Here is a 19,547-nt window from a genome sequence, read left to right as displayed (position 1 = left end):
TGCAGGACCGGGGCTGGGGATGCAGGATCGGGACTGGGGGGCGCAGAACCGGGGCTGGGGGGCGCAAAACGGCTCCGGGGACCTGGGGCCGGGGGCTGTGGGGGGCAGGAGGGGGGGGCTGCGGGCCGGGTCCCCTTGTAGCCGTCTCGGCCCCGCCGTCCCCCCCCCACCCCCCCCCCTCGCCGCTGGCCCCGCTCCCAGCCCTGCGCCCGGCGGGGCTGCAGGGGCCGAGCTCCGCTCTTGAACCCGCCCCCGCCAGATCTCATTTCCCTAAAAAAAAAAAAAAAAAAGCGCAAAAAAAAAAAAAAAAAAAAAAAAAGAAGAAGAAGAAGAAAAAAAAAAGAGAGAGGGAGCGAAGAAGGGAAGGAAAGAAGGGGAAGAGAAGGGAATTTTTTTAAAAAAAAAAAAGCTAAAAAAAAAAAAAAGCCCGAAGCCAAAAGCCGCCCGCCTCTCTCCCCTGCCCGCCCGCTGCCCGCAGAGCCATGGCCGGGCTGCGGAGCTGCGGGCTGCTCCTCTGCCTGCTCCTGGCCCGGGCCATGCACGTCCCCGACTATTCCTACGTGCTGGAGGAGGAGGAGGAGGACCCCGAGCCCCTGGACTACAAGGACCCCTGCAAAGCCGGTGGGGCAGGGGGATGCGCGCCGGGGCGGCCGGAGGGCGCAGACAAAGGGGAGCGCGCGTGGGTGCCGCGGGAGCGTGGGTGGCACGGGGCGAGCGTGGGGTGGCCGTGGGGGGGAGCCTGGGTGGCCGTCGGTGGCCATCGGTGGCCGTGGGTGGCCGTGGGCGAGCGCGCACCCCGCGCCTTGGCGAGGGGAAACGCGGAGCCGGGGGGTTGCGCTCCGAGAGGGGAGCGCACGGGGTGGGGGGGGGGGACCCGCTTGGCACCCCGTTTTCTCCGCCTGGCCCCCGCCGTGCCGCCGGCTGTCACCGGCCCCTAGAAGCCCCCAGCCCACTCGAGCCCTCCCCCCCCCCAAAGTGCCAGCGGGGCGAGGGCCGGATCCAGGCTCGGGGCTGGAGCAGCCACGGGGAGGTTTCGGTCCCGGCCGCGCCGCCGCCGTCCCGGGACGCTCGGTTTTGGTTTTGGCCCCCGGGGGGGTTTGTCCCCGGGGCCAGCCGCTGTCGGTGCCCCCCCCGTGGGGAGTTTGTTACCTCGGTGCTGGCTCAGGGCATTGCTGAGCTGTTATTCATGGCTTGGAAGCGGCCGGAGGCCCCAGGCTGGGCGCCATGGGGAGACGGTCCCCGGCCGCCAGAGCGAGATAAAGGGGGCGAAAGGACAGGACAGGAGAGGGGGGGGGGAAACTGAGGCACGGGAGGGGAACCCCCCCACCCAGCGCTGAGCGCGGAGGCGAGGGTTTGTGCCTGGCGGCTCGGGGCTGCGGGATCACGTTTCTCTTTAATGGCATTGTCTGCGCTGGAAGGCGGCTGTTGCTCCAACTCCCCGGCTCCATGAGGGCTTTTTTTCGGGCCAAAAATCCTTCCCTTCCTGCCCTCCCGGGCTGAAACAGCTCAGCTTGCAAAACCGTCCGGGCACAGCCGGCTGGAGCCTCCGCTCCTCTCCCACCCGGCACCCAGGGGGGGGGCTTCACCCACCGCCCAACCCGGCCCCCCATGGGGGTCCCCGCTCCTCGCCCCTCTCCCGCGCGCCCCGAGCCCCCCGACCCTTCCCTCCCCGCCTTCCCCTCCTGCCTTTACGAGCTCCTTATGTGCCTAATTCAACCACGGAGCCTTTTCCCGGGGGGGTCTAGGGGGGATTGGGCACGGCAGGGGGAGAATTTGGGGAGAATTGGGGTGGGCGCCACATCCCCCCCCCCCTCCTGGCATCCCCGGGATGTTTTTCCCTCGGGGATTTGGGCAGCGCCGGAAACAGCTGAGCGCCGAGGCCTCGTCCCGTGTCAGGGGAAGCAGCACCGGGAGAGGGATTTGGGGTTTTTCTGCACGTTTTTACACCAAGGGGGATCCTGAGGCCGCTCTTGCCCGCGGCCGCCCCCGGGGCGATGCCACCAGCTCGGTGCCAGCTCCTCGGGTGCCCAAATGGGACCGCGGGGAGCCACGGCCCTTGGGGAAAGGGATTTAGCCGTGGCCCTGCTTCCAAAGCCAGCGGGATATCTGCGGTGTGGGGGGGTCCAACACCGGGGTCGCATCCTGCCCGTGGTCCCAGCGGGATGCCCGGGGATGGCACCGGCGTCGCTGCCGCTGGAGGAGCTGCTCCAGTTGTTTTTGCTGACCCCACAGGAGCACCAACCAAACCCACCCAGCCCTGATGGCCGCGCTCGGCTACCCCCCAGGGACCCCCCCCAGCACCCACAGAGCGGGGGCAGCGTGGGGGGGACCCGGCTAACCGCGACCTCCTGCCCCCTCTCATTGGGGTGGGGGCTCAGAGGGGCACGGGCACGGCACCGCCAGCCCGCGGGGTGACAGCAGAGCCTCGGGACGGGGGCATTGGGGTGATTTTGGGGGGGGCCACAGCACCGGGACGGGGGTCTCGAGCTTCCCAGCCGTGCCTGGAGCGCTCTGGCTGCGTCCGCCTGGGGTTTCACCTAGATTACACTTTCCAGGCGTAGTCAGCGGAGGCTACTGGTTGCAGTCACACTTGTCAGGGTGCCCGAGAATATTTTCCAGCCGTTATATGTCACTTATTCAGGCCGGCTAAAATCCACCCGCAGAGCCGGGGCCGGCGGGAGGCCTGGGCTTTGGGGCCGGGGGCGGCGTGGAGACCTTGTAAATCTCAGCCCGGTGCCGGGCTCGGCTTTATCCTTGTGCAGTCACCCGTTCGGAGAGGCGGCGGGGGGCCGGGGGTGTGCTGGAGGGGGGGGGTTTAGGGGGCTGCAGCCCCCCTTGGGAAAGCCTCCCGCTGCTGGTTCACGTGGCGGGAGCTTCCCAAACGGGTCCGGATTCGGGGCTGGGGAGCACAGGGCTGTAGGGTGGGCGAATCCCACGTGGGGATGGCGAGGGGAGAAGCGCAGGAGGCGGCGAGCTCGGGTTCAGCTCGGGAAGGGGTTCAGGGGAGGCTGGGCTCCGTCCCGGAGGCTCTGACACGCTGGAGGTTTTAGGATTCGCCGGGCCCCGGAGGAGGCTTTCTCCTCGGCTCGCTGTCACGGAAGAGGAGCGGGAGGAAAATCTTCCCCTGCAGCGATCCGACCGTGCCTCCCGCTCCCAACCTGCCCCCAAACCTTCACGAGCTGTGTTTAGAAGGGGCCAGGCTCCCCCCGGAGCTCCTCAGGACCCCTTGCTCCGGGCTGTGCTGGCCCCATCAGCGCCCAGCCCCTTGGAGAGGGGTGCTGTGCCCGGGCAGGATGCGCTTCTCCCCTTATGATGGGTGCTGAGCTCGGGGATGGCTCCGTGGCTTGGTGTCCTGCTGGCCCTACAGCATCCCCACCACCCCGGGGGGCTGCAGGAGGAGAATGTCCCCCTCCCCGTGCCTCAGTTTCCCCCCTGGCCGCAGCGGGGCCGTGCTCTGGCCGGGCTCCCGGCGTGGCTGCGAGGCTGAATTCCCGTATTGTGCCCGCTGCGCTCTAGGAAGGTGCTCTGGGAAAGCAAATAATCCTCCCCCCGCCGCCTGCTTGGCCGGGGGGCACCGGGAGAGGGGCTGAGCACCATGCCCAGAGGGGACTCAAGGCTCAGGATCCGTCCCCCTGGGGTCCCTGCGGGGTCAGGGGGTGCCATCAGGGTGCAGGATGAGGCCTCGACCCCCCCCCACCGTGGTGCTGCGCTCCCGGGGATGCTCAGCACCTCTCCCCTTCCCCCCGGCTACCCCAGCAGGATGAGACCCCGAGGCGAGGGGGTCCCGGGAGGGTCCCGAGGGGGTCCTGGGGGGGGGTCCGAGCGCGGCTCCCGCTCCTCCTGCCGCGGCCCCGGCGTGTTTTGCTGCTCGCTGCGGGTGCAGCTGGGCTGGCGCGAGGCAGCGAGGGGGAGGCGCGAGGAGCATTCCTCACATATTTAACGGCTCCGCCGAGCCAGTGGGATGCTGCCCCGGTGACTCCGAGGCTTTACGACCCCGGAGGCTTGGCCCAGGCCCGGGATGCACCTTTTGAAACCTCACTCCTCCGGCCGTGCCCCGGTGACGCCTCCGTGCGTGGCCGGGGCAGCGCGCCTCGCTCCCTGCCTCCGAGCCCGCTCCCAGTTTGGTCCCCGAATGGCCCCGGAGCGATGCTCGTGGTCCACAAGGACTTGGAGGCATTGGGATGGCCCGGCTGAGCCTGCTCCTTGCTCCTGAGCACGGGCTGATTGATGCCCAACACGCCGGATCCGTGGCTCTCCGTGCACCGAGGGGAGCCCGGCCTCGCCGGACTCTTTTGGGGGCTTTTCGGAGCCGGGGCGCAGCGCACGGAGCCTGGTTTGCCCCAGACTGCCCTGAAACATGATCCCGTCCTGTTTATCTGCACGCCCTCCCCTGCCAAGGTTTCTCCCCGTCGATCTGTTTGCTTTTGCGCGCTCGCCAGAACATCGCGTTCGCGCCCCGGGCTCGCGGGGCTCCCCCGCAGGTTGGGTTGTGCCTGCAAAAACCTGGGGCTCGTCCCGAAACCTTGGTGATGCCAGCCCTTCGGCGGAAGGCCAGGGGGACCCCTTCCTTCTCCCGGCCTCGAATACGAAGGATGCTGAGCGCCTGCATCCCTAGAGAGGGGTGGTGAGGGGACGGGGGACCCTCGGGGACGGCCACGGAGCCGTGCGCACGGGGAGGGGATCGTGCCTGCGGCGTCAGGATGGGGGGCAGAGGGGGCTGGCCCGCGTCCCAACGTCAAACTTTGTTTGTCTCGCTCGTCCCCGGGCTTACGTCACCCTCGCAGGAACCCAAAACCAAAAACACAGCGCAAAAAAAAAGTCAAACAACAGGGGCTGAGTTAGCTCCCTGCGAGGATCCGGCCCCGCCGGGGTGTGCGGGAGGCTGGGATAGGCAGATTGGGGGATTTTTTTTGGGGTGCTTGCTGTGGCACGAGTGGGAACGCCACCTTCTTGGCCTCCCCAGCAATAATATGACGGGTGTGGGGTGTGTGGGGGGTGCCTGATGGGGACACCGAGGCTCAGGGCTGGGGACACGATGCTGGGGACACGGCGACACCTTGCAGGGGTGCCGGGGAGCTCGGCGGGACCCTCTCCGGCAGGTCCCAAAGGGTTTGGGAGCAGCAGGGACGTGCAGGGCCGGCCCCTTCCCTGCTCCCACCCCCGGGGACGAGGCTGGGGACATGACACCCCGAGCGTCCCCGTGGCCGGCGCACGGCCTTGGAGCCAACGCTCCCTCTGGCACCACCGCGGTTCAGGACCTTGCCCTGAATTCTGCAACCCGGGGCGGCCCCCGCGGCACAACCACAACCTCCCGGGCTGGGGACGGCACCGGGGACACCCCGGGAAGACCCCAAACCCTCGGGGGCCACGGCGGGGCGAGGGGGCGAGGGCGAGGGCGCCGTGCTGCAGCTCCCCTTTCCCCCGGCTCCTACGTGAGCCGTGCCGAACCTTGGCAGCTCCTCGCCGCCCGCGGCGCTGGGCTGGGGCCGGGCTGACTCAGGGACCTCTCCTGCCCCGTCAGCCCCGGCACGGCGCCTTCGCCCCCGCATTTATTTATTTATTTATTTATTTTTTGGGGGGGGGGGGGAAGGAACAAGGAACAAGTCTCAGCGGCGGCCCCTCGGAGGGGTTAACGGGGAGTTTTGGCACCGCGGGGAGCCCCCTCGGCGAAGGGGCCACTGGGGACAGGAGGGGGGAGGGATGGGGTTGCCTTTTGGGATGGGCCCCGGGGAGCGCTGGGCTCGGCCCCGGCGGGGAGGAAGCGCCCAAACCCTCAAACCAACGTGGACGTTTCTAAAAGCAACGCTTTGGGCTGGCCCTAACGTGGCCTTAAAGGGATCGCGGCCGGGCCACCTCCGCTCGCTCCTCCAGCCCCGGGGCGGAGACGGCCCCGAGTGGGAAGCCGCTTTTTCCCCCGGCCGGGAAGGGAATTTGGAGGGGGGAAAATTTGGGGAATTTCAGTGGCTGTGGCTTTTTTTTCGAGCTCTGTCCAGGTCCAGCAAGCATCCGGGCTGCCTCACGCCGGCTCGGAGAGCAGCCCCACGGCCCCTGCGCTCGCCTGCCCGGCTCTCTCACGTATCCCAAATCCCTCACATATGGTTTCTATATCACTTGGCTCCGCCGGCGCTTGCTCCGCCGTAAGCGAGCTTACTTTCCCTTGTCTTTCCATGCGCCTCTTGGCATGGGCTGCTCGTCCCTCGCGCGCCCCGGGGCCTCCCCGTGCAGCCCCCTTGGACACGGGTCCCCCCCCCGGCCCCGGATCCTCGCCGGAGATCGGGAGATCTGCCCCTGGGCGAGGGGTTCCTTCTGTTGGGATGCTCCTACCGGCTGGCCAGGGGTGGAAATAGACCCAAAATGTGGCTCTTTCACCCCAAAGCGCTCCGTGCCGTCTCCAGGGAGGGGTTTGGGCAGGGTTGGGGTGCCGGGGCTCATCCCCTCGCCTCCCCGTGCCGGTGGCCGTCGCTTCCGACCTCTCCGCGCTCTCCTAATTGTCCCGCCTGGGTTTTGTAATTAGTGGCTCTTTTGGGATCCACTTGTTAATTGCTCGGAGCGCGAACTTGGCACCGCTCCCCCCAGGCCAGCGAGCCGCTCCAGCACCCGATTTCTCCCCCCCTTTATCTCCCATTCCCCTACCCTCAACCCCTTCCCTTTGGGGGGACGCTACGGAGGGCAGGGGGTGCCCAAAGCCCCCCGCGTGCCCCCGTTGCGGCACGGCCCCGACCAGGAGCCCATTTCCACCTCTCCACCCTCATCCAGAGCCTGGCAGGGCGCACGCCGTGACCTCAGCCAGCCCTCGCGCCCGGGCCGTGGCGTTTCCGAAAAAGCCGGGTCCCCTGGGAGGGGGGGGGCAGCGCCGGCCAAATGCTGATGCCGGGGGCCACATCCTGCAGCGTTGACTCACGGCGAGGCCGCGGCGAGCAGGAGGGCTCTGAGGAGGAGGAGGAGGAGGAGGAGGAGGAGGAGGAGGAGGAGGGGGAGGAAGGGCTGCGTCCTCCAAGCAGTGCTCCCCGAATTGCCGGCGCGGGCAGAGCTCTGCGCCCGCGGGTGCCGGGGAGGCGCTGGAAGGACACACGGCCCCGGCAGATGGCCGGACAGACGGACGCCTCTCGGGCAGGTCCGCTCCTGCCGGCGCTGGGGCTCGCCCCGTGCCAGGGCGCAACCGGGGCCAGATGGTTTCACCGGGCCCTGGCAGATGCCCCGGAGGTCGTGCCGGCGTCCCGGGGCTGTGGCAGCTCCCAGGAGCAGCCTGGTGTTGGAGCTGTTCCGTGAAGCGAAAAAAAAATAAAAAAAATAATCGTAGAAAGCCTAAAAAGTCCGGGCCTGGGCTTTATGGGAAGCAGATGTCGGCGTGGGGCTGGCTCCAGCTGCTGGGAGCGTCGGCACCGTGGGGAGCAGGGGAGCCCGGCCGGCACCACGCTCGCTTTGCAGTTAAAGGAGAAGGAGGAGGAGGAGGAAGAGGAGGAGGAGGAGGAAGATGCTCCCCCCTCGTGCCCCCTAACCCCTTGTGTCCCCCCCCCAGCTGCCTTCCTGGGAGACATCGCCCTGGACGAGGAGGACCTGCGGCTCTTCCAGGTGGAGCGGGTGGTGGACCTGGCGCACCGCACCATCACCCGCCTGCCCACCAACTCCTCAGGTACCCCCCGCAGCCCCTCACGGCCCCGTTCCCTGCGTTTGGGGGGGGGAAAACCCATCCTCACCCCCTCCCCATCCCCGCAGGGAGCCCCCAGGCACGGAGCCGGGGCCGGCAGCGGGCACGGAGCCGCCGCGCCGCCACCTCGCGCCCCGAGCGAGTGTGGCCGGACGGGGTCATCCCCTACGTGATCAGTGGCAACTTCAGCGGTGAGTGCTGGCACCAGGGCACTTGGGGGGGCTCGGCGTGCCTCAGTTTCCCCCCCCAAAACACCTTGCTGACGGCTCCCCCCCCGCAGGCAGCCAGCGAGCCATCTTCCGGCAGGCCATGCGGCACTGGGAGAAGCACACGTGTGTCACCTTCCTGGAGCGCAACGACGAGGACAGCTACATCGTCTTCACCTACAGACCCTGCGGGTGAGCGTCGGGGGTCCCAGCACCCAATCCTGCACCCCCCTGGGGTCCCCAACCCAAGCCCATCCCCGCGGCGGGGGTCCCTTGGGTGGCACCGGGGCGAGCAGCCGGTGCGCATACAAAAGGGGGCTCGTGCAGGGCTAATTAAAGGGGCTGGTTAATGAGATTTGTCACCCAGCTGCCCACGCAGCCCTTCGCCTGGGTGGTCACAACCCCTCGGAGGCTGCCGGGATGGGGCTGAGGTCTGTGGCACTGCCCCAGCCCCGGCACACGCCAAAGGAAACAGGGGTTTGGAAGAGAGCGCCGTCCTCACGCGGCCAAGCAGCTGGTGCCGAGGAGGCTTCCCCGTGCGGCAGGCTGCGGGTTTCGGCTCGGGGGTGGTGGTTTTCCCCCCTCCCAGGGCACAAATCCTGAGCTTGGTGTGGTAGATGGGGTTGGAAGTGCCGAGATGCTTGGGCTGGAGCCCACCGGGGGGCAGCCAGGGTGCCGTGCCGTGCCGTGCCGTGCCCGTCTCCAGGCAGAGCTGAGGTTTCGAGGCAGCTCTGGAGCTCCAACGTGGGCAGGAGGAGGCAGGAGCAGGCAGAAGCTCCCGTGGAGGCTGCGGGGATTATTTCCAGATGCTCCGTGCCCAGCACGGGGGAAGCTGAGGCACCCACGTCCTTACCCAGAGGGGTACCGGGCTGCGTGGGGCTCACCCAGGGTCCCCCCTTTTTTTTTTCCCCCTCTCCCTCCCCAGGTGCTGCTCCTACGTGGGCCGCAGGGGCGGGGGGCCGCAGGCCATCTCCATCGGCAAAAACTGCGACAAATTCGGCATCGTGGTGCACGAGCTGGGCCACGTCATCGGCTTCTGGCACGAGCACACGCGCCCCGACCGCGACGACCACGTCTCCATCGTGCGCGAGAACATCCAGCCAGGTAGGGAGCAGCCTTCCTCCTCCTCCTCCTCCTCCTCCTCTTTTTCTTCTCCAAGGGGGCACACGGATGAAGCCGGGGGGCCCTCACCATCCCGCCTGCCCCCCCACCTTGCAGGGCAGGAGTACAACTTCTTGAAGATGGAGCCGGAGGAGGTGGAGTCACTGGGCGAGACGTACGATTTCGACAGCATCATGCACTACGCCAGGAACACCTTCTCCAGGTGCGTGCCCGGGGTTCTTCCCCCCCCTCTAAACAAGGCATGGCGACACCGGGACCCTGCCCTAAAAAATTCGGGCTCCCTCCCACCCGTGCCAACCCCTCGCTGCCCCCCTGCACCCCCTCATTTCGCCCCCTGCTCCGTCCCATCCCTTGGGCAGCTCCGGATCCCTCGGGACAGGGCCGGGGCCACATCCTGCGCCCTGCGGCGCACGGCCCCGCTGACTCACCCCTTACTTCTTGCAGCCTTTTAATCACCCCCCCAGGCTGTTTTTAGCAGCCCGGTGCTTTCCAGCTCAGCCTCTCCCTGCTCTCTCTCCCCAGGGGCATTTTCCTCGACACCATCCTGCCCAAATATGATGTGAACGGGGTCCGGCCAGCCATCGGCCAGCGCACGAGGCTGAGCAAAGGAGACATCGCCCAGGCCCGCAAGCTGTACCGCTGCCCCTGTGAGCACCCCACGGGGTCTCAGGGGGGCTTCACCGGGGTGGGGGGCGCGGGGGGTGAGCGTGCACGGGGCTGTGTGGGGTGGGGGTGGCTCTGCTTTCACCCCGAGCCTCGATGAAGGAAGGGGTGCTGGTGGGGAGATGCTCTCCGGGGTCGTTTTCCCCATCTAGAGAGTGCAAAAATTGTTCTCTGAATGCAGTGGATTTTTTTTTTTGGGGGGGGGGTGTAAGCAGGAGGAAAATGTGGGATCGCTCCTCTTCCTGCCCGCTCCTCTGAGAGCATCCTCCAAGAAAAGAGCATCCCGAAAGAGCAGGGCATTCCCTGAGAGCAGAGCATCCCCAAAATCAGAGCATCCCTGAGAGGAGAGCATCCTCAGAATCAGAGCATCCCCCAAAATCAGAGCACCCCCCAAGAACAGAGCATCCCCTAAAGAACAGAGCATTCCCCCAAAATCAGAGTATCCCCAAAATCAGAGCATCCCTCAAGAACAGAGCATGCCCAGAATCAGAGCATCCCCTAAAGAACAGAGCATTCCCCAAAATCAGAACATCGCCCAAAATTAGAGCACCCCCCAAGAGCAGAGCATCCCAAAAGAGCAGAGCATCCCCCAAAGTCAGAAATCCCCCAAAATGAGACCATCCCACAAGAGTAGAGCATCTCCCAAGAACAGAGCATCCCAAAAGAGCAGAGCATCCCCAAAATCAGAGCATCCCCCAAAATCAGACATCCCCCAAGGAACAGAGCATCCCCCAAAATCAGAGCATCCCTGAGAGGAGAGCATCCCAAAATCAGACATCCCCAAAATCAGAGCATCCCCCAAGAGCAGAGCATCCCAAAAGTGCAGAGCATCCCCCAAATCAGACATCCCCCAAATCAGAGCCCCCTGCTCCCCGCATCTCTTGCTTCAGGGTCCCCATGGGTCCCCCAGCTCCGGGGGCTGCAACATCTGCCAGGAGTTTGGCGCCCCGCTTAATTCCAGCGACTAATTAGCAGCCTGGAAGAGGGACGCCTTGGTGAGAGGCCCCGGCAGCCAGCCCTGCCGCGGGAGCTCCTGCTCGGGGGCTGCGAGCTCCTCGCTCCAGCCGAGCAGGAAAAGTGATTAGTTCTTATTTTTTTTGGGAAAAAAAAAAAAGCTATAAAAGCACCTCCGCAGCTTTCCCTTCCCTTTGTTTCCACTGCAAAGCTCGGAGAGGAAAAAAGGCAGCGAGCCCAGCTTTCGAGCCTCTTTTCCTCTCCGTTTCACCTCTAATCTCGCGCCCCCAGTGCCCCCCCCCCGAGCCCCGATGTGATGGGGAGGAGAGGGGGGGGGTCCCGCTTTGGCCCCGCGACAGCGCACGGCGGCCGCGGCACCATGTGGCTTCCAGATGGCAGCGCTGGGCTGGAGCCAGCCCTACAGACCTGCTCCGAGCCCGGGCTGCGAGCCGGGCCCCCCCCCTGCATCGTGGCAGGGTGTGGGGGGGGGGGGCCCCGAGATGGTTCCCGGGGGGGGGACGTGGCTCGTGCCGGGGTACCCGGAGCGTCGCCAGCCACCGCCGGCACCTCCTGCGCTCACGACGTGGGGGTTTTGTGGGGTGGGGGAAAGGATGGAGGGGGTTGTGTCCCGTGGGGGCTCGTCCTGATGCTGTGGGGGGGGGCTCCCCCTGGTTTGCTCTGGGGGCTGATCCCATCCCTGCCTCCCCCCCCCTTCTCGCAGCCTGCGGGGAGACGCTCCAGGACAGCCAGGGCAACTTCTCCTCGCCCCAGTTCCCCAACGGGTACTCTGCCCACATGCACTGCGTCTGGAGGATCTCCGTCACCCCCGGAGAGAAGGTAGCACCCCGCTTCCCCCTGCGCCCCCCCCCCTCCTCCACCCCCCCCCAGCTCCCAAATTTGGGGTCCCCCTGCCTCGCCGTGCCCCGCAGCAGCAGGATGCTCGCGGCGAGGTCCCGGTGCCGCCGCCGGCACCGCCGCACGGAGCCCCCGCGTGGCACGGGGGTTTGTGGGGGGGGGCTCACACCACGCTTTCCTCTCCCCCCCCTCCCTCGACCTCAGATCATCCTGAATTTCACCACCCTGGACCTCTACCGAAGCCGGCTGTGCTGGTACGACTACGTGGAGGTGAGAGACGGGTTCTGGAGAAAGGCCACGCTGCGAGGTAACCGGGGCGAGGGGCTCCCCCTGCCCGTACCCCCTGCCCGGCCGCCACGTGCCATTGCCCCCCAGGGAGGGGGTGGTGGGGAAAAGCCGGCCCCCCGGGGGGGGGTTTATTGCAGCAAATTTGGGGCGTTTGGGCTCCCAGCTCGTTAGCCTGCGCTAATTAAACCAGCGTGGACGATCCGGCTGGCCGGCGCACCCCGTCACGCGCCTGATGTTCCCCAGCACCCCTCCTCCCAAGCGATCTCCACCGATTTTTCCCCAAAAAAAAACTAAAAAAAGCATCGGAGAGGGTGGGGAGAAGCAGCTCTTTCCCTTTTTTTTTTTTTTGGGGTGGGGGGAAGCAGCCCTGGGCCCCCCGGGTGTGTTGGCAGAGGGCGCGTGGCCGCGGCAGCCCAGCACCCCTTCGTCCCCAGGCAGGTTCTGCGGCAACAAGCTGCCCGAGCCCATCGTCTCCACCGACAGCCGCCTCTGGGTCGAGTTCCGCAGCAGCAGCAACTGGGTGGGCAAAGGCTTTTTCGCCGTCTACGAAGGTAAAGGAAAGGGTTTTTGGGGGTCCCCCGGGGGTGCCGAGGGGTGCGTGGGGTGCTCAGTGAGGGGAGGTGTTCGCCCGCCCTTGCAGCCATCTGCGGGGGGGACGTGAAGAAGGACAACGGGCACATCCAGTCCCCCAACTACCCCGACGACTACCGGCCCAGCAAGGTGTGCGTCTGGAAGATCACCGTCTCCGAGGGCTTCCACGTGGGCCTCACCTTCCAGTCCTTCGAGGTGGGTGCGCCAAAAGCCCCCGGGAAGGGCGAAATCCCCCCCCGGAAGCGCCTCGATGCGGTGCGTGGGGCAGCCTCCGAGCTGCCATGGGGGTGTCCCTGCCCCTTTTGGGTGCCCAAATCATTTTGTGGTCCCTCCTGGTGCCCAAATCTTTCTGTGGTTGCCCTGGGTGCCCAAATCCTTTTGTGGTCCCTCCTGGTACCCAAATCCTTTTGTGGTTGCCCTGGGTGCCCAAATCCTTTTGGGGTCCCTCCTGGTGCCCAAATCTTTCTGTGGTTGCCCTGGGTGCCCAAATCCTTTTGTGGTCCCTCCTGGTGCCCAAATCCTTCTGTGGTCCCCTTGGGTGCCCAAATCCTTTTGTGGTCCCTCTGGGTGCCCAAATCCCTGCGAGGTTCCTCCAGGTGCCCAAATCCTTTTGTGGTCTCTCCTGGTGCCCAAATCCTTTTGTGGTTCCCCTGGGTGCCCAAATCCTTTCAGGATCCCTCTGGGTGCCCAAGTCCTTCTGTGGTCCCTCTGGGTGCCCAAATCCTTCTGTGGTCCCTCTGGGTGCCCAAATCCTTTCGGGGTCCTTCTGGGTGCCCAAATTCCTGTGTGGTCCCTCCTGGTACCCAAATCCTTTTGTGGTCCCTCTGGGTGCCCAAATCCTTTCGTGGTACCTCCTGGTGTCCAAATCCTTCTGTGGTCCTTCTGGGTGCCCAAATCCTCTCCTGGCCTCGCCGTGCCTCAGTTTCCCCAAGCGGATGAACCTTTCCTGGCAGCGCCCGGGTGCGGGAACGGGGTGGGAGAAACTCACAGGACATCGGGGGGAGGCAGGGCGTTTTGGGGACACAACGTACCCAAAAACCGACACCCCGGGGGCCTCCCTCCTGCCAAGATTGAGCGCCACGACAGCTGCGCCTACGACTACCTGGAGATCCGGGACGGCAGCAGCGAGGCCAGCAGCCTGATCGGCCGCTACTGCGGCTACGACAAGCCGGACGACATCAAGAGCACCTCCAACAAGCTCTGGATGAAGTTCGTCTCCGACGGCTCCATCAACAAAGCCGGCTTCGCCGTCAATTTCTTCAAAGGTAGGCGTCCAAACGAGGCGGGGGGGAGCCCAAAAAGTCGGGGGGGCATCAGCCTTGCCCACCCGCTCAGCCCCCGTCCCCGTGCCCAGAGGTGGACGAGTGCTCGCGGCCGAACAACGGCGGGTGCGAGCAGCGCTGCGTCAACACCTTGGGGAGCTACAAGTGCGCCTGCGACCCCGGCTACGAGCTGGCCTCCGACAAACGCCGCTGTGAGGGTGAGTGTCCAACCCTCCCAGTGCCTCCCAGTGCCTCCCAGTGCCTCCCAGTGCCTCCCAGTACGCGTGCCGGGAGCGTGACCCGTGCCTCCCGCCCTGCAGCCGCCTGCGGGGGGTTCCTCACCAAGCTGAACGGCTCCATCACCAGCCCCGGCTGGCCCAAGGAGTACCCCCCCAACAAGAACTGCATCTGGCAGCTGGTGGCCCCCACCCAGTACCGCATCTCCCTGCAGTTCGACTTCTTCGAGACCGAGGGCAACGACGTGAGCGAGCCCTGGGGGGGTCCCCACGCCTGCTGCTGCGCCCCCCCCCCCGGCTGGCCGAGGAGGGTGGCTGGGTGGCACGGGCACGCCACCAGCCCCGTGCCCCCCCCCCCCCCCGTTTTTCCCTCTTTTCCCCCCCCAAATTCTTCCCTGGTAGGTCTGCAAGTACGACTTCGTGGAGGTGCGCAGCGGGCTGACGGCCGACTCCAAGCTCCACGGCAAGTTCTGCGGCGCCGAGAAGCCGGACGTCATCACCTCCCAGTACAACAACATGAGGATCGAGTTCAAGTCCGACAACACCGTCTCCAAGAAGGGCTTCAAAGCCCATTTCTTCTCAGGTAGAGCCCCCCCTGCGCTCCCCCTGCCCGCCCGCCTCCCCCTTTGCGCCCCCGCATCGCCGCTAACGCCCGCCCGCGGGGTGCAGTCCCCGCTCCACCCGGCCCGGGGAGGTGCTGAGGCTGTGCCCCGCGGGGTGCAATTCCCCGGGGGGGTCCCCGCAGCCCCCAGCTGGCTCGCCCCGAGCCCACACCCAGCCTCACAACACCTTTTGCTGCCCCCCCAAGCTTATTCTATTTCTTGGGTACCCTCGCCGTGCCCAAAATCCGGAGGGTGCCGTCCTCCGGCTGCAGCAGCAGAGGTTGGGGACAAGCTCAGCTTTTTTTTGGGGAGCACCAGCACCCCGGGACGGGCACTGCACCCCGGGGGCTCCGTTGCTGCACCCCCCCGCTACGCTGCACGGCCGCGGGCTTGCTCCGCTTCTGCCCCTGCGCCGCCAGCACCCTTGTGGCCCTCGTCCCGCTGCCACCACGACGCCTCGGGTGCCCTCCTGGAAACCATTCCCTGCTCCCTCCTCTCCGTTCTGTCCTCCTCTCTCCTCTCCCGGCGTCACCCCGCCAGGAATTTGTGTCCCCAGAGCCGGGTTTTGGGGAGGGAGGGACGGGGACGCGGAGCAAACGGCGTCGCCAAAGCCTCACCGCCCGCCCCGGGGCTGGGGGCTTCTGTGGGACCCTCGGGCAAGAGAGGGTCCCCCCCCTCGGCACGGCACCACCGAGGGCACCTCGGGGACCGAGCCGTGCGCTCGAGACGGGAGCCCAGGACCTCCTGCTGCTTTTTGGCCCCCGGCGAGGCCGTTCGGAGGGGCGGCACGGACGGTGACCCCCCCCCCCCCGCGGGGCTGGGGTACGGTTATCTTTGCTTTATTTTGTGATTAAAACCAAGGGAAACGAGGTTAGCCCAGCCTTCGGGAGCCGCCGCCGCCCTCCGGCAAAGAGACACCTCGGGGACGCCCAGCAGCCGAGCGGGACCGCGGGGCAGCCGGGTGAGTCCCCCCCCCTCCGCATTTCGGGCTCCTTCCCTCTCTTGGGGGGGGTCCCTCCACCTTTTTCAACCTCCTTTGGGGCTCGTGGCGCTTCCCCAGGGCTTGTCCCACCCCCTGGGGGCTTCTCCTGCCCCCTGCCACCTCCGTGCCACCAAAACCTCCTTCTCCATCCAGGTCTCGGGCTTTCCCGGCGGCAGGACCGTGCTGCAGGACCCCCCCCCAAAAAAAAAAGGGTCTCTCGCAGCTCCGGGGCGCAGCATCCCCGCTGCGGCTCCTTTTTAACCACGGAGGTGTGTGTGGGGGGGGGTCCCTGCCCTCCGGCCACCCCGAGCCCCTCGGGGCCACCCTCGGGGGCAGCGCTCGGCTGGCGCATTACGGAAGCGGTCGCCGGGGGGGTCCGCCACGGTGCCGGCACCAGGTAGGTCCCTGGTCCTTGGTGCATGCCCAGGTGGGTGTTTTTTTGGTGCCGGGGGGGGGGCAGGCTGGGATAAAGGACTGCTGAGGACTCGGAGCCAGCGGGCTTCTTCCCTCTCTCGCTCTTGTCTCGCCCGCCCAGGCTCCCTCCGTCCTTCCTGCAGGGCAGTGCTGCGCGCGCTCCCCCCTTTTGCTGGAGCTGCTCTCGTCCCGCCCGGCCCACCAGAAGCCCCCCCTCCCACCCCCCAAAAAAAAAAAAACCACAAAAAAAACACAAAAAAAACGGGGCTATTCCGCCTCGCTTCCTCGCCCAGAAGCTGGGAGACGGCGGGTTCCAGGCGTCACCGCAGGGCTCAGGGGCGCGCGCACGGCTCCCGATGGGTGGGGGGCCAGCTTGGGGCAGGACCCCCCCCCCCCACCTCATCCACCGGCTCTGGGAGGGATGCGCCCCCCCCCCACGGCATTGCCAACACCCTCGGGGAGCTCGGCACGAGCTCGGCACGGGGCTCAGGTGGCCGGCACCGTGGGCGAGGAGGGGGCTGTGACACCCGACCCCCCCCTTGGCCGGACCCCAAATCCGGCTACCGTGGTGCTGGGCAAGCTGTGGGACGGTGACCGAGCCCTCGGGCGGGTGGTGGCCACCGGGAGGTAAGTACGGCCAGCCCGGGGAGCTGCCCAAAACCCTCCCCGGCATCCCCACGCCCCCCCCCCGAGCCCCCAGGCAGCGAGGAAGCCGACCAAAACCCATCCTCATCCTCCCCAAGCCTCCCTCATCTCCTCCTCCTCCTCCTCCCCGCAGCCCTTGGGCGCACGAGGGGCTCGCGGGTCCCCTTCGGGTGCCCCCCCCGTTCCCCGCCTGCTTGCCCGGCTGGCCGCTCTGCATGCCCACCCCCCCCCCCCCGGTGCCCGCCGTGCCCCCCCGTCGCATCCCCTTTCCCCACGTCTCATTGCAGAGAAGAAGCAGCAGCTGCAGCCCCCGAAATCTCGCCTGCCCGGCCTGAAGTTTCGCCTCCAGAAGCGGCCGCGGGGCCCCTCCTGAGCCGCGCCGTCCTCGCCACCTTTCTCAGGAACGCCGCGGCCCCCGGGCACCCTGCGGGGGCCGAGCAGAGCCCCCCACCCTCGGGCCGGCCCCGGCAGCCCCTTGCTTGACAGAACTGGTCGTTGGCCTTATTTTTATTATTATTTTTTTTTTTGGGGGGGGGGGGGGTTTAAGCCCCTACCCTACCCCACCGCGCCGCCCCGGTCCCGTCGTTTTTTCGCCTCCTCCGGTTCGTGGCTGAGCGGCTGACCTGGGGTTGTGTTTTTTGTTTTTTTTGTTTTTTTTTTCTCCCCCCCCCTTTTCCCCGTTTTTATCGTGTCTGTGACATTTCCTGTCGATGAGTAAAGAGGGACTCCCGCGTCCTGGTCTTTTCTTGTGCATCTTTGGTTGTCACTGTGTGTTTTTCTGCCTCCCCCGTCTGTGCCAGCAGCAGGTAACGGTGGTGCCCGTGCGCGAGCCCGGGAGAGGAGGACCCCCCCCTCCCTTTAACACCCCCTGGAAAGGACGCCCCCAACCCGCTTGCTGCTGCCTTGCTTGGCTGCCCGCAGCCCCCCCAACCCATCCTTGGCCGGGTTTCCTGGATGGGCAGCAACATTTCGGGGCTCACCGGTGCTTCGGGCACGGCCACGCGGCACAGGGACCCCCTCCCTCGCTCTCTGCAGCCCCCCCCCCTGTTTTTACCGGGCTGCCCCCTCGTTGTGCGCCCCGCTCAGCCCGCGGCACCCTCTGCTCTCTCCGCAGACAAGGACGAGTGCTCCAAGAACAACGGCGGCTGCCAGCACGAGTGCCTCAACTCCTTCGGCAGCTACGAGTGCCAGTGCCGCAGCGGCTTCGTGCTGCACGACAACAAGCACGACTGCAAGGAAGGTGGGTTTGCGCCCCCCCCCCCCAAAAAAAAAAAAAAAACACAAAAAAAAACAACAAAAAAAACAAATCCATGCGCCCACCCTGAACCTCCCCGCTCTCCCCCGCAGCCGGCTGCAACCACAAGGTGACGTCCACCTCGGGGACCATCACCAGCCCCAACTGGCCCGATAAATACCCCAGCAAGAAGGAGTGCACGTGGGCCATCAGCACCACGGCCGGCCACCGGGTCAAGCTGGTAGGGGCCGCGGGATGGGGGCGGCACCGGGGCCGTGCCGTGCGCCGCCCCGCTGAGCCCCCCACCCCGTGCCGCAGACCTTCACCGAGCTGGACATCGAGGCGCAGCAGGAGTGCACCTACGACCACCTGGAGGTCTACAACGGCAAGGACGCCAAAGCCCCGGTGCTGGGCAGGTTCTGCGGGGCCAAAGAGCCCGAGCCCATCGTCTCCTCGGGCAATAAGATGTTCCTCAAGTTCGTCTCCGACAACTCGGTCCAGAAGAAGGGCTTCGAGGCCACGCACTCCACCGGTACCGGCCGCGGGCTTGGGGAAGCCTCCTTGGTTTTGGTTTGGTTTTGGTTTTGGGGAGGTTTGGGGGGTGCCGTGCGGGGCCGGGGGCCCTCCTAACCCCCCCGCTGTTGGCTTCTCCCCAAGTGTGCGGGGGCCAGATGCGTGCCGAGGTGAAGACCAAGGACTTGTATTCGCACGCGCAGTTCGGGGACAACAACTACCCGGGCGGCTCCGACTGCGAGTGGGTGATCATGGCCGAGGAGGGCTACGGCGTGGAGCTCATCTTCCAGACCTTTGAGATCGAGGAGGAGGCCGACTGCGGCTACGACTACATGGAGCTCTTCGACGGCTACGACGGGACGGCCCCACGCCTCGGCCGCTTCTGCGGGTCCGGGGTGAGCTCGGGGAGACGGGGTGGGGGAGAGGTGAGGGCGCACGCAGCCAGCTCAGCTCCCCAGGGGTTTTTTGGGGTTTTAAACGAGTTTCAACCCCTCCGTGCGTGGTGGGAAGGAGGCACTGCGATGCTTTTGCGCCTCCTGGTCGTGAATCCCAGCACCTCCCCGGGATGCTGGTGGTGCTGAGCGCTCCTCTCCCCCCTCCTGGCAGCCCCCGGAGGAGATCTACTCGGCCGGAGACTCGGTGATGATCCGCTTCCACTCGGACGACACCATCAACAAGAAGGGTTTCCACCTTCGCTACACCAGCACCAAGTTCCAGGACACGCTGCACACGAGGAAATGAGAGCCGGCGGCCCCGGCCCCCGCGCGGGCAGGGCAGGAGGAGGAGGAGGAGGAGGAGGGCAGGGAGGAAGGCAGGGGCAGCGCCGCCACGCACAGACTGCACGGAGGAGCACACAGGCAACCTCAGCACTCAGACACGCGCGCACGGGGCGCCGGGGCTCGGGCGCCCGCGGGCACAAGGGCAAAGGGGGGGTCCCCTGTGCCGGTGGCCGTCCCCCGGGGGCCGTTCCCCTCCCTCGGGCCGGCCGCAGCTCTCTGAATGTACAAACCAGTAACCGGGAAGAGCCCGCCACGCAGAAGGTGCTGTCTCTCTCTTGTAACGATGAAATAAATACTCTTGTACGTGGACACGGGGCCGGCCCCAGCCTCTTTGCATCCCCAGCCCTCCCAGTTCTCCCAGTTGGATTTTCACGGGGTGCCGGCTGCTGGAAGAAGCCGACCCGAGCGCCGTGGCTGGACCCTTGCGCTGCGTGGCCATCCGTGGGGCCATCTGCCGGATCCGGCACCGGCGGGTGCCACCGGTGCCGGCAGCTCCACCGCCCAGCCTGGGCGCACCCGGCAGCACACCCACGGCCCCACCAAGCCCTGGCTC

General features: G+C 66.6%; 1 protein-coding gene across 5 annotated transcripts; it reads left to right on the top strand.

Annotated features, from left to right (window-relative positions):
- The first annotated feature begins 359 nt into the window (after positions 1–359).
- Positions 360–19,303, top strand: BMP1 (bone morphogenetic protein 1). 5 transcript variants are annotated; one of them, XR_014686104.1, is made up of 20 exons: positions 360–621; positions 7,520–7,633; positions 7,717–7,839; positions 7,929–8,046; positions 8,780–8,958; positions 9,073–9,178; positions 9,499–9,623; positions 11,315–11,430; positions 11,653–11,755; positions 12,171–12,287; positions 12,377–12,522; positions 13,397–13,592; positions 13,682–13,807; positions 13,910–14,070; positions 14,228–14,408; positions 17,583–17,708; positions 17,816–17,943; positions 18,021–18,234; positions 18,419–18,610; positions 18,822–18,961. XR_014686104.1 is itself a non-coding variant. In XM_084499661.1 (20 exons), the coding sequence occupies exons 1-20, from the start codon at positions 483–485 to the stop codon at positions 18,954–18,956; spliced, it is 2,904 nt and encodes a 967-aa protein (XP_084355787.1). In that variant the 5' UTR covers positions 362–482; the 3' UTR covers positions 18,957–19,303. The 5 variants fall into 5 exon arrangements, 2 of the variants coding, with proteins under 2 accessions (XP_084355788.1, XP_084355787.1); XM_084499661.1 differs by having other exon boundaries at positions 362–621; positions 18,360–18,610; positions 18,822–19,303; XR_014686106.1 differs by lacking the exons at positions 17,583–17,708; positions 17,816–17,943; positions 18,021–18,234; positions 18,419–18,610; positions 18,822–18,961 and adding exons at positions 15,289–15,388; positions 15,563–15,806; positions 15,945–16,450; positions 16,756–17,221.
- The last annotated feature ends 244 nt before the right edge of the window (positions 19,304–19,547 follow it).

The sequence above is a fragment of the Aythya ferina genome (genome assembly GCF_964211825.1).
Source record: "Aythya ferina genome assembly, chromosome: 27".
NCBI lineage: Eukaryota > Metazoa > Chordata > Aves > Anseriformes > Anatidae > Aythya > Aythya ferina.
The sequence above is the reverse complement of the archived record's forward strand: the minus strand, read 5'-3'. Positions and strand labels throughout refer to the sequence as shown.